Raw genomic sequence first — 14327 nt, 5'->3', positions numbered from 1 at the left:
TTAATTTTTAAATTATAATTTATTAACAATATAAAAAAATCAATTTTGTCCATAATTGGAGGTCTTGCATAAAAGTTTCAGTTTTTCACGATTAAAAAATACTGGGAGATTTTAACATTTTATTCCCCCTCCCACGCACAAAAAAACCAAATTAAATAAATTCACTTTCTTTTCTGACAAATCATATTGAAATTGAAATCATAAGCATTTTTACTGCTCCATAAGTTGATAATTGATGATAGATAAAAAAAAATATTTTTTTTTAAAAATACAGAACGTAAAATAAACAACTTATTGGTCTGCTTAAAATCTAAATCCATCCCTAATTGTAACTAAAAATTCTTACGTAAATATCACACAATAATCAATTGAACAAAACTTTTATTAGACGGAAGGGAATTTCTGTAATCTATGCTTATTAGATAAAATCTATTTTAGACTTGGTATTTTTACTAGTGGGTACAGAACATTTGTAAATTGTAATTCCAAAAAATCCAGGTTGTTATAACAATTAGTAAGATATTCCTATGATTGCGACATTCAGAAAAGAGTTACTGAAGTGCCTGTATTTAGTTAATTGTAACACATCGAAAGTTATTCATTTTGAGATAGCCCTCGTACATAACGTTTATACCTTATAATTTGAAATCCGTTACATTTTCATATTATTTTTGACGATTGTTTGCCTGGTATATAATAAACTTTACACCTGTGATGCACAAAACAAAAATAATATACTAATAGCTGATTACTGTTATAAATTATAATAATGTATTTTATGCGCATGGTCACCAAAGTAGTAAATTGGTTATTTATTAAGTGTTTAATATGAAATTATTAGTTATAACAAATAAATGTTTCATTGAGTAATTTAATTGGTTGTTATTTGATATAAATATATTTAAAAAAAATTCCAAAATGCTATAGTAAAATTAATTTATGATGTGTGGAAATCGTGACTATATACTTTCGGGTTTTTTTTTAATTAAATACATTATTGTTCATTTTTAAATCACATTTTAATAGCAGTTAACATTAATAATAGAGACTTTATAATTTAGTAATAAAATAATAATAGTAAAAATAATATGTTGCTTTATGTATATAATAATTATATATTTAGTTATAGATACACTATATCATGATAACTTATATTAGTTTTAAATAATATTTAAATAAATATAATCAGTTCAAATTAATTATTTATGATTATATAGGACCAAATGTATTTATAAAAATCTGTTTAAAATGAGGTAATAAATTATCGTATTATATTAGCTATTGCAATTAAAAAAAAAAATCTAATTTTTTTTTACCATTAATATATTTTTTTATATAATTATGATATTTGTTTAGTTTTTCTTATATCCTTACACCTTACATATTTTGGTTTTTTTTTGTGGTGGATCCAATAGTCCTAACTTTCTTAGTGCAATTTTTGTTTCGTCGGTAACGATCTCCATGCGCATTTTTTTATTAGTGTCTAAATGCTTGAATGTTTATGTGTTACCTAGAAATTAGTATTTTAAATATAGGTTAGATTAATATAATTACAATTATCTTGTATAAATATTGTATACTTAACTATTTACTAAATTTGAAAATCTATGATTCCATCCTTCACATTGATTATTTGTCCGATTACCATATTGTTAAGTTGTTTTCATACCGAATCAAAGCAGCAATTTTACGTTGTTTGGTTCTTATTCATTTATTATTATTAACGTACAATATTTCCAATTTATGTATTTTCAAAATATGTAACCAGTTCTTTGGCTATGTCTGGCATGATAACTTTCAAATAAAGTAATCCTGAATTTTATCTTACATTTTGTTCTGAATTTTATCACATATTCACATTTATCATATTTTTTTTATTTTTGTAATAATATTTTTTTCCAGGGTGGACTCGTACATTTCATTTTCCGCCTTCTCTTGAATGTGCCTCTTCCAGTTTTTATTAATAAAACCAGATCTGAGAATAAATAATGGTTATGCTCGATTATTAAATTGGTTAAAAATTTAATTACTATTGCTTGCACTACCACTTTACATTACCTACACAATTTATTACTATACCTTACGAAAATTGAAATTTTCATTTTTTATTGCCTTTATTCTCAAAATTATTTAACATTTTTCTCTACATGTGAGACGAATACAGTCCTCTTTTAATATATTGCGATCGGAAACTAAACTAAAATGTTTAATTGATATGAGCTAACATTATTAGGTATACGGTTTAACGATAACAAAAACAAAGTATGCTAAGAAATCTGAGCAAAAATTATTATAGTAATAATATGATTATTGGTATAAATATTATTTAAATATTATAAAAATTATTTTGGACCAAAGTTTATTTTAGTGCAAGTATGTACAATTCATCTATTTTCTTGAACAAAAGTACTGAATATGATACCGTAAAAAATAACGTTTCTTGTACTAAAAAAGTCTTTTAATGTGGGTAAATAAAGTATAGTATATACCTAATAGTTGAGTAATTAACAATTTCCTAGAATTAATAGACTATAATAGTTAATATTTAGATATGTATCATGTATGTATAACTCTCGTTAATTTTTTGTTACTCAATTACTCCGTCACAATGTTAAATTATTTATAATTTTACAACATGTACATTTCCATATCTATTTATTTTGTGACTATATAATAATTATAATTAAAATTGAATTTATAATAATAAAAAAAAAAAAAATACAAATACTAGTTACCTCTGCAAATTCAACCAAATCAATTTTGAGGGTTTTAAGTTGCCTATTAAAGTCGGTTGACTTACAGAGTACAGTGTTTGTATTTTATAATCCTGGATCCGTCTCTGTAGACGAAGCATTGTGGATACATAGTAAAAAAATAAAACCAATAAACAAACTGGTTGAGATTTCATGGCCAATAAGCAAATAATATGCGTTTCTAAGTTACCTTCTGAGGAATTCCCTCTATTATTTACCAACATCATACTATAAATATTCAAGCGTAGTGTAGACTCGCCGCAGTCCGTGATCAGATTCATTTGGAGGCAACTTTATAGAGCGTACGGATTAGCCATTCTTCGCTAAATAGAATAGTCTTTTTTCGAACTTAATTTTTGAGAATATTATATCCGTTTTAATCTAAATTACAACACCATATTTAAAATGAATTGTTGTATTTATTTTGAATAAATGTGATATTTTGTCTTGTTAAATTAACCAAGTTCGAATAGTGAAGTTTTCTTTAAGCCATTGAGATACAATATAAGTAATAATTTAAACAGCAGGTAATAGAATTTTTTGAATTTAATAAAAAAAAGTTTAATTGTTTCAACGCCTTCAAGTTCAATTAAAAAAAAAATAATAACTCTTATATTTTAAGTTCATTCTGTTTTAATTTTTCTAAACTAAATTTTACAATATTTACGATGAAGAGATAATATAATATAAATTATAAATGAATAATTTGAACGTGTTCATTAATAATACATTTATTTAATTATTATATTTTTATTCAATTGTTTAAAATATTTAAGTTGATGTTAATATATGTTTTAATGTGTATAATTATATGAAATTATTATTTTGATTTATAATATTACATAATTGATTACCTACTTGAATGCACACATTTTTGTTAAACAGAACTACGATGTTTATTCATATAGGTATTTAAAATATTATAATAATGTTGGTAGAAATATTCTTTTGGAATCAAATTGATTATACTTTTCGATAACATTTTTCATTAGTTTTACAATAAAATTCATTTCTTAAATAAAAAGTATATTAATAATACAAAAATATAACAATACAATTAAAATATTTAATAATTTATTATATAGTTATTATACTGCTATAAACTATTTGTAAAAACACAATATTTAGATTTTGTTGACTGCAAAATTGTAAACATAGTTGTATATAACTTATATATTTTTTACTCGTTTATTACATATTTTATATTTCATTAGCGTTTCTTTTTACCGATACTTCAGTCATGGATACCTACTACGAAAGTGCACCTCAGTTATCAGAAATTCAATCATTTTACAATGATACAACAGTATTTTTAACTGGTGCTACTGGATTCATGGGAAATTTAATCCTGGATAAATTAATAAGGTGAGAATTGTATTGCTTTATTTTTAAAAAATAACAGTGTACATTATTTAGATATAAATTAAAAAACGACACGAAAAAAACTTTTTTTCAGTTAAAAGTTAATAATAATATTTATAATAAATAGATAAAATTATTTTTAGATATAGGTATATATTATATAGGTTGAAATAAACTTTACATTTGTATTAATTTGTACACTTAAGGTTTTAATTTAGTGATGTTAATACTTATACTAAATAATTAATAATATGTGAGTTGTATTTATTAATACAATGATAATGATACCTGTGATAAACTTAATTTTATCGTTAAAAATTCAACCGTAAGACGCTTCCGAGTTCGGTTGAAATATTTTATGCCTAGGTCCCTATGTAGTTTCGATGATCGAAGTTGCGAAGATAATAATAATAATAGGTATCTCTCTTTATACGTGAAAACCTATTACTTATAATTGAGCATAATAAAAGTTTAATTTACGACTTTTAGTAGGCTATTGCCATCTTGCTATACGGGTATTAATAAAAAAAAACCCAATTACAGGTGACAATAAGTAATAACGAATCAAAGTTAGCGCAAAATTCAAAGGGTATATTATGAAAAAAAAAAATAAAACAAAAATATATGCTGAATCACAGAATATATACTCAAAATATTATTTTCAAAATATTTAAGTGGGAAAAAAAAATTTACCAAATTTTTTAATAGCAGTAGCATATACCGCGATGTACTGCGATATATTCGATATAATATATGATTTATTTTTATTATTATTTACTTATTTAACTTGACAAATTAACTATAATATATTTATACTTTAAATAATATTTGAAGTTTTATAGTAAAATTAATTTGACGTTTTTTATATTGTTGTTTTTTGCCCCTTATGGTTTATTGCCGTGTAGTTTTTTAGATTTACATATGTCATATATGTACATCAATGAGCATATTTACCCCGTATTTTTCCTTTGATAATGGACTTATTCAAATTATGATTTTTTGGAATTTTAAGTATGCTTAATTAGTTACCATATTTCAAATTCTCGAGATTTTTATACTACCTAAAAAGTATTCCATGGTGATATAAACTTTTATTTTTGAAATGAGAACACCCTATTTTACCATTAATTATTTAGTAAATACTCTTTTTAAGCAATTTAATATTTTAATGTACCTAATTAAAACTTCAAATAAATTAATCTGTTATTAAAATATTTATACTAAAGGTAATAGTCTTTAAAAATAGTTCAACAAAAATTTAATGGATGTAATATTGGATCTAGTATAAATTATATTGAAACTATTTTTACTAATTTTAAATTTGAAATGGATTACGATTAATTACTGACATTTTCAAACCGCCATATATTTCAATTCTTTATCTCAGACAAACACAAATTCACAGTACATAAAAATAACATGTTATTTAACATTTTCAGGATTAATATCTGATAGGTTAGATGTTTTTGGTGTTTTACTAACGATCTCAAACTTAATATGTTTAAACTCTAAATGTGTCAAAATAATGTCCTTTTCTCCTTTTAATATTATTTTTATTCATGAATATTACATCCTCAGTGATCACATTTAAAATATTAATACTATTCGTAATATTGATGTTTTTTTTTATTTTATCCTGCTTTTTTTCCTACATTGAATAAAATTACTCCAAAGCAGCAATAAGAAACCTTGGTTTACTAATAGGAAATACAAAGGAATTTAAAACAAGTTGTGTCTTAAAGCATTAAATAATTTTCTAATAACACATAACTTAAAGTATTTTAGATCTTATGGAGCTTATACAGAGAACATTTTTATGTAATATTGGCTATAAGAAACGTCTAAGTATAGATTCTAACTCAACTCTAAATACTTCTCTAACAACGATTCAAACTAGTTTTTAGATTCTTTGGCCTTCAGACATAAGTATACTAATGTTTGATTTATATCTAAACTTATATAAATGAGCTACCATTCTGTCCGAGTTATTAAAATAAATATTTTTTGCATGTTCCCCAGTTCCAATCGCGTAGGTACTTGTCCTACATTTTTATTCCAAATACACAGTAACTCTAATGGCTACTATTTATTATTTACTATTATTATATTTCGAGAAAACAAAAAATTTTAAAAAGTTTATGTTTAATAGTATTATATATATTTATTATCTAATGTTCCAAAATAGTAAATTATGTAGTATAAACTATGAATTTATACAAATATTAAATGTTTGTAGAGTATTGTAACAATAAGTTTTCAAAATTAAATTTTTAAAAAACATAAATATTATTGATTTAAATTATACAATTACCTATTTATTTCAAATATTTGATTTTGTATTTTAGGACTTGTTCGGGAGTGAAAAAAATTTATATTTTGATCAGAGAGAAAAAAGGAAAAACTACAGAAGAAAGATTTAAGCAACTTTTCGATGATCCAGTAAGAATTTTGATTTTTTTTTATTATAATATGTTTTTATTATTTCTCCATTACGAATATTATGCTTGAAAAAAAATAACTGTACAAATTTTATACTATTATTAATTTTGATATTCGTTTATAGTGTAATAATTTGATATTTAACAGTAATTACTTATTTATATATAATTTTCGTTTAGTAAATTGTGAGAAATTATTCTAGGTATTTGAATTAATGAAAAAAGAACAACCAAACTTTTTGGAAAAGATCCATGCAGTTATCGGTGATTGTGCGTTGCCAAACTTGGGAATTGAAGAAAAATATATTAACATCTTAAAAGACGAAGTAAATACTATATTGTAGTAATAATATTAGGTAATTACTTATTATTATAAATAATTGATATTAATAAACTATTTTTTAACTAAGGTAAACATAGTAATACACTCCGCTGCTACTGTGCGATTTGACGAACAATTAAGAACAGCTGTCAATATTAATATAATTGCCTTACAAGATATATTGAAAATTAGCCAAGAAATTAAAAACTTGAAAGTAAAACGAACATATTATAATTTATTAGTTTTAATTTTATTTATCCTTATTGTTTTTTATTTAGGCTCTCGTTCATATTTCAACTGCTTATTCAAACTGTGCTGGAAGGGAAGTTGTGGATGAGATATTCTACAAACCACCTATATCTGGAGAAAAATTATCACAGGTTGTCAATAACTTGGATGACGAGTATATTAATAGAATTACACCGTCGTAAGTAGTCCATATTGAAAACAATATAAAGAAAATAATAATAATTATGTTACATGTTATGTATCACTATATTTTCATATAGTATAGAGTATAGACTAGATTATGTTAAATTGTAATAGACTAGAAAATAATAATTTATGATATAATTATATAATATATTAATTATTAATATATGATTATTATTATTATTATAATATAATAAAATATGTATATATTAATTACTAATTAAAAAAACTTAAAAAAAAATTAAAATATTATTCAACTATACTTAAAAATAAATTTAATTATTTAATCTGTTATACTTTATACACGCGACTATATGATATTAAGTTACGTTGTGTATGTAACATAATTTAATTCATTTTCTATAATTTATTAAGTTATATAATTTAGTTACATACCTTTTAATAATTAATTTAAAAAATTATAATTAAAACGCGTGAATCATTTCTCCGTGCAGGTTACTTGGGGAATGGCCGAATACATACGCCATGACTAAAGCCATTGCTGAGGGTGAAATAATTACCCATGGCAAAGGATTACCAATTGGAGTTATTAGACCGTCAATGAGTAAGAACAATATTGCAATTTATATATTTTATTGGATTTTATATTTTTTATTTTTGTGTTAATAATTAATAATATTATATTAATTATTATTGCATAATATAAATGTGCATTCCGTAATTAAAATTTCAGTTATCGCCACCGATACCGAGCCTGTTCCTGGATGGATCAACAATTTCTATGGACCAACAGGAGTTGTAGCAGCCACCGGTATTGGTCTCATGAGATGCATGCACGCTGATCCCAATAAAATAGCCGATATCGTACCTGGAGATTATGTCAGCAACGCCGTGTTGGCTTGTGCTTGGGATATTCATAACATATGGTAATTATAAGCTATAAAATATTCTATACTATAAAGTGGTGACTAGTATTACGACAAAGACAGTTTTCTAAATTTCCGGTAACTTAAATCAATATAACGTGTATAAATAAAAACCGTGTTACCCGTCTCTGCTATATAGTGTCTTACGTTGTCACTTGTCAGTAAGTTTAAATCGCGGTATAATAGATGTGTAAAATTTAAATTCAATAATCAATTACTGTACGCGACGAAAAATGATTCTGAGAGGGGACACCATCGGTGTCTTTTTTAAGAATACTTAGATAATGAATATTTATAATATATTTAAATTATTATAATTTATAATAGGTGTACTTTTGTTTTTCACACTGTTGCCATACCTTTAAAATGAAGCTGCACACAATTTATCGACATCGCTACAATGTGTGCAGACTTTAACACGAAATTATAATTAAAAAAATTAATTTATAATATCACTTATTATTGTTATAGTCATTAACTTATAAGTCAATACCGACTTACTGTAAACTTGTGTGAATAACAATAATATAATAATTCTAATTTAAACAATTTTGAGTATTTTGAAAATTGCATTGTGTAGTTGTGTACCTATAACAAATAACTATACAGGTACTTAAAAAATGGCAAAAATTATAAAGTTTATGATTAATGTGTCATGAAGTACAACAAAACAACTAATAATCTAATAATACGCTTAATTATTTAAATAAAATATTTTACAAGTTTTAAAAATAATTTGAATTTTGTCATGATTTCAACGGAGTTAGTCAACTTTTGAACTTGAAAAATATTTTTAAATTACTATAAGAACAACTTATGAAAATCCATATGTTATTCATTTTTCAAGCTTTTGGCTCTGAAATAAAATTTTACCTAAATTGCATTTGTCTAAATAGCAAAAATGTTTTAACATATTTTGAAAATTCCAGTAAAATTAATATTTGATAAAAATGTGTTATCCCTATACGGTTATTCATTTTTAAATCACAATAAAAATAAGAATCGCATTTTTAAAAATTGATGTAGCGTAAATACGAGATTCCCACTTTTCCTTTATTTTATTATTTTTTTATTTTTTTCCGATAATTAGAAAAATACTGAGTCTCTAATTTAATTGCAAGACTCAGTAAGTTGTATATCATAAACCACTTCACTACCTTCAAAGTTGAATATTTAAACATGTCTGATACTTTTTGTGATGAAAGACACACAAAAAAAAGCGCCAATTATTTTTATAAATTACCTTCATTGTATTCTAGTTTAATAATCTCCGTTTTTCTGTGTTTGTCGACTGCTTGTCCTCCCACCCCACCCCCTAAATAAAACGGGAAGTAATAATACATTTTAACTAGAACCAAACAACCTTCAACATATTTAAATCAATAATTAAAAAAATAACGATAAAATACAAAACAGGTTGGATTCTGAACGAGCAGAGCAATGAATGTAGTTTTACAATGACGTGTATGTGTTTTTTTTATTATTATTTTTTTTTTTATATATATATGTGTGTGGATGTATGTATACACTAGACACTATGGTTAGGATTTATGTGTATTAGTACCATTATTTCTGCATTATCCGTTTATAACTTTGTTTAGTAATATCAATGGATCACCTTATATAATGTATATTAATAATGATAATTAGTAGGTGGAAGGCTTGTGAAATGGACGTGTACAAATCTATTTTTATTTTGCATATTTTAAAAATTTACCTATAATGCATATATTTACATGTTGTACCAATGAACATATTGTTTGTAGATTTGAACAAAAACTGTGTAAAACTATAAAATGCTAGATGTCACGTCAAATTACGTTCCTAATATTACAATATATTTTCATAAAATCAATGATTTTTATTAATAATAATAAAAAGATTGTAAATGTTATTGAAATTCTTTAGATTCTTTTAAAAGTTAAACTATAGGTACCAAAAATAAAAATGATTAAGAATGTTTTTATAGAAAGTTTAAAGTATAACTTTATTCTATCTATTTTAAAATTATAAAGATCTCTTCACAAAATAATAGTTTGGATTTATAGGTAAATTCATCATATTGCATTTTATTATTAGGGCCCGAAAGTTTATGCACAAAAAACTACCGAAATGTGCATACACTTATTTTATTTTTATAAATACGTACAAGTTAAATTAGTTAAAATGATTTTTTAACACTAAAACTTTTATTTCATTTTTATTAACTGGTACAATTAAAAATAAAACTAATTTTAAAACAGAAAAATTATAAAAAATTTAAAATATTAAATGAACACCTGTGTTAATTGTCAACATTATTATTCATAGTCAAAGACTTTGATCTGAATCGCACTTCAACCACTACAATAAATAAATATTATATATTATTTATTGATAGTCTTTTTAGAAGTAAACTTATTTTGAAAATTACAAAATATTTAAGTTTTATATACAATTTTAACAACTAACATTTTAAAAAATATGCGAATAAATAAAAAAAATGCAATCATATTATACGAAACAAAATGTGCTTGAATTTGTATTGATATATTTTATTATTTTATATTGTACATAAATCCAAGTAATCGGTGAAAACTAAAAGCAAAGCGAACAGCGAAAAAAAAACAAAAAAAAAAATTAATACAACACACATTTTTAACAAAATCATTGTTTTTTTGTTATAATTCAAAAATAAAAAATTCCATATAAATTTAATTTTTTGCCAATTATATATATATTATATATATTAACATTTTTTAGATATAGACGATATAGTATATACCTATAGGTATCTATATAGTATAGATAGTATCTATAGATCATGTGATCCATGAAATCCCGTTAAAATGTTAAATTATAGTTCGGGAATTGCTGATCTATTAAATATAACTTGTTATGAGATTTGATATCACATCATGTGTACAAGTTAACAATATTGTAGTATACATCAAAATAAATTAAAAACATTTGAATTATTTCAGGAAAGAAAACAACTTTAAAGATTTAACAAAAGCTGACGATTTAGATAAAGAAACATTTGTACCACCTATTTACAATTTCGTATCATCAAGTGTCAACCCCTTGACATGGGGAGAATTTTCAATGCTGAACAAGAAATACGGATGTGAAGTGCCTTCTGTAAAAGCGGTATGTAGTTTAAATAGGTTTAAACCTAATAGAGATTGAAATTGTTAATTGTTGTATTTAACTGAATTAAAAATTCATTGATTTTTAGATCTCGCCAATTTTGTTGAGAATATCTAAAAGAAAAATTGAATATCAAATTTTATGTTTTCTTCTTCACATCATACCCGGATTTATAATTGATTCATTAGCCAAACTTACCGGAAGGAAACCTCTGTAAGTGACACGATGTGAAAAATTATTATTTTTTACTAACGATAATATACGCATTATACACTTATCTACTTATTATATTGTATAATATATAATTTTTACTTTTTAGATTAATGGATGGATACAGAAAAATGCATAAATTTTCGGATGTTATATCTTACTTCAGTTTAAAATCGTGGAAGTTTAACGATAATAATACGAGATCTTTGATACAAAAGCTATCCAAACTAGATCAAACACTTTTCAGTTTCGATTTAAACAAATTGAGTTGGGATGAATATTTCAAAAAACACGTATTAGGTATACGAATGTATATTATAAAAGATCCATTGGAAACATTGCCAGAAGGAAGAAAAAGGAATCAAAAGTCAGTAACACATATTAACTTATTCACCGTCAGTTGACTGTCGATTAACATTTTATTTATGTTATTTTATTTTCAGATTATGCATAGCTTACTACACATTATTATCCTTCTTAGCTGCAGTATTATTATTAATAGTGTATGGACTTTGCAGTTTATTTGTTTAACAAAATTGCTGTTAACTCCTGGAATCTCATCGTCATATTGTATAGACAATTTTTATAAATATAATCATTTTCGATCTTCTACCTAGTTTGATAAGGATATAATTTTTTTGTTTAATTTTTTATAATACCTACATTTGATATACCTAATATAGTGATATAGTTTGATACTTGATTTGGAATTATTTTTTGTTTTTTTCGTAATTTTATCATAATTTGATTATACAAGAAATACCTATATAGAATTTACAAGCTTGTAAACATCATACAAACTCTTATAAAGATTGCTTGTGCCTAATTATCCAATTTTGTAACCGTGTAAGTTCCAAATTGCGCTTATTGAATAGTATTCAATGGTCTTCAGGTAATGAGAAGAAATAAATAAATTAATTAATGTGTATAAAATATAAATCAATATATTTTGTATTTTAGATTCTGATTGAAGCACGAATGTATTGATTTTATCATTTTAACATCGTATTTGTTTTTTGTATTTTTATACTCGATATTAATAGTAGTTGAGAAAATGCTTCAACTTTAAATTTTGAGGGCATTTTTATACAAAATTGAATCTATTTTATACTTTAAATCAGAGATCAAAATTAAAAAGAAAAAACGAGAATTTTTATTCAATTCCAATTCTTTAACAAAATCTTATTTTTGTTTTAATGTAACTCGTAATCAAATAACTAAAGATACTTGTAATTTTCAAAAAAAAATTTACATAATAATATTTTTTAAATTAATTAAATCTATGCTATATTATTAATGAAAAAATAAATTATTTTACCTAATGACTAATAACAATATCAAAATAACATAACATAAATAAACAGACTAATATAGACCGTTTCCGCTCAGAATCATTTTTCGTCTATACAATAAAATATATCAATAAATTACAATTCAATACATCCATCAAATCATAGTGACCCACTCGATACTTACTGTTTAGCAGATGAATGGTATTACTTTCTTACATTTTCAAGATTTTAAACTATCCGAACTTCGAAGGAGCCAAGGCAATGATCTGAAAGTTAAAACTATATAATATATTATATACTATTAGAAATGTGTCAATGACTGCTATATCAATTCTAGATTAACATTAAATTTATTTTAGACCTAATTTATCTTATACCACTAAACTAAGTATCAATTTATTTCAGTGCAATTTGCGATTCTATTAGAAAAATAGCATATACAATATACATGCATATAACTGGTATTCTTAAACTAATCAATACATAAGAAAAATAAGTGCGATATGATGTGAATTAAATAGTTTAACAAATAAACGGTTTATTGTTAAATCTTCATTTAACATACTTCATTATGTAACTAACACATATAATTATTGTTATTACATTTAAGTGTACATAACATCGTTATGATTAATTTAATTTTCATATTGTTTTAAATTTATACGTGTTAGTTTAATAGCAATGCAATGCCTTATATATTTGAAAGATCCGTAACCAGTCAGATAAATTTAACTATTAGATATTTATAGTTGTTTGACACAGTTATATAATTGTTACATACCTATATTCAATTATTAATAATGTACTAGTTGTTACTTGTTCCTCATTATTAATTAATATGCAATATTAATTTTATTATTTAGTTTTGCTAAGAATTAGTTCATGATTGGTTAGAAGTATAACTAGAACAAATTGTATTTATTTAGTCATCCAGATTCATTGATTACATAAAATCATACTAACTACCTACTAATTACCACCTAAAATTTCCAATGAATCGGTTCCTCAGAAGAATTTTCACAAATAGCCAATATTCATTAAGCTCTTGCCTTGTTTTTGATCTTTTAATATTTTAAGATGGTTGTGTTTATTAGTTAGGTAATTATAACTATAATTCACTATGATAACTAGTACCTATACAGAATTCAAGATCCATCAATACAAATCTTAAAGTTTTACAATTATCTGTTTATAAAAAAGAAATAAACCATACATATTTGATCAATATTGAAACTAAATTAAATAATTATTTTTTCTAAAAAAAACATGAAATTATCAATAAAATGACTTTAAACTAGTCTGATTATATTACCAAAGTATGCATCTTGGAAAAATTGTAGATAAATGTACAGTACTACAGTAACATTACTTTAAATTATATGTATATTTAATATTATAAATTGTATTATAATATAATTTGAATTGCCATTAACTATTAAGCTTACATGATGGGTTCTTTAAATAAATACTAACTGTAAAAATTCGATAATATTACTGTTTCT

At 23.7% G+C, this 14327-nt stretch overlaps 1 protein-coding gene across 1 annotated transcript; it reads left to right on the top strand.

Annotated features, from left to right (window-relative positions):
* The first annotated feature begins 2998 nt into the window (after positions 1 to 2998).
* Positions 2999 to 12236, top strand: LOC114119300 (fatty acyl-CoA reductase wat-like). The gene is made up of 12 exons (XM_027980808.2): positions 2999 to 3280; positions 3968 to 4118; positions 6461 to 6554; positions 6757 to 6879; positions 6964 to 7089; positions 7154 to 7302; positions 7763 to 7872; positions 8002 to 8194; positions 11158 to 11323; positions 11412 to 11536; positions 11643 to 11900; positions 11977 to 12236. The coding sequence occupies exons 2-12, from the start codon at positions 3994 to 3996 to the stop codon at positions 12062 to 12064; spliced, it is 1557 nt and encodes a 518-aa protein (XP_027836609.2). The 5' UTR covers positions 2999 to 3280; positions 3968 to 3993; the 3' UTR covers positions 12065 to 12236.
* Positions 12237 to 14327: the final 2091 nt, after the last annotated feature.

The sequence above is a fragment of the Aphis gossypii genome, chromosome 1, assembly GCF_020184175.1.
Source record: "Aphis gossypii isolate Hap1 chromosome 1, ASM2018417v2, whole genome shotgun sequence".
Taxonomy (NCBI): Eukaryota; Metazoa; Arthropoda; class Insecta; order Hemiptera; family Aphididae; genus Aphis; species Aphis gossypii.
Note: the sequence above shows the minus strand (reverse complement) of the source record. Positions and strands in the feature narration are given on the sequence as shown.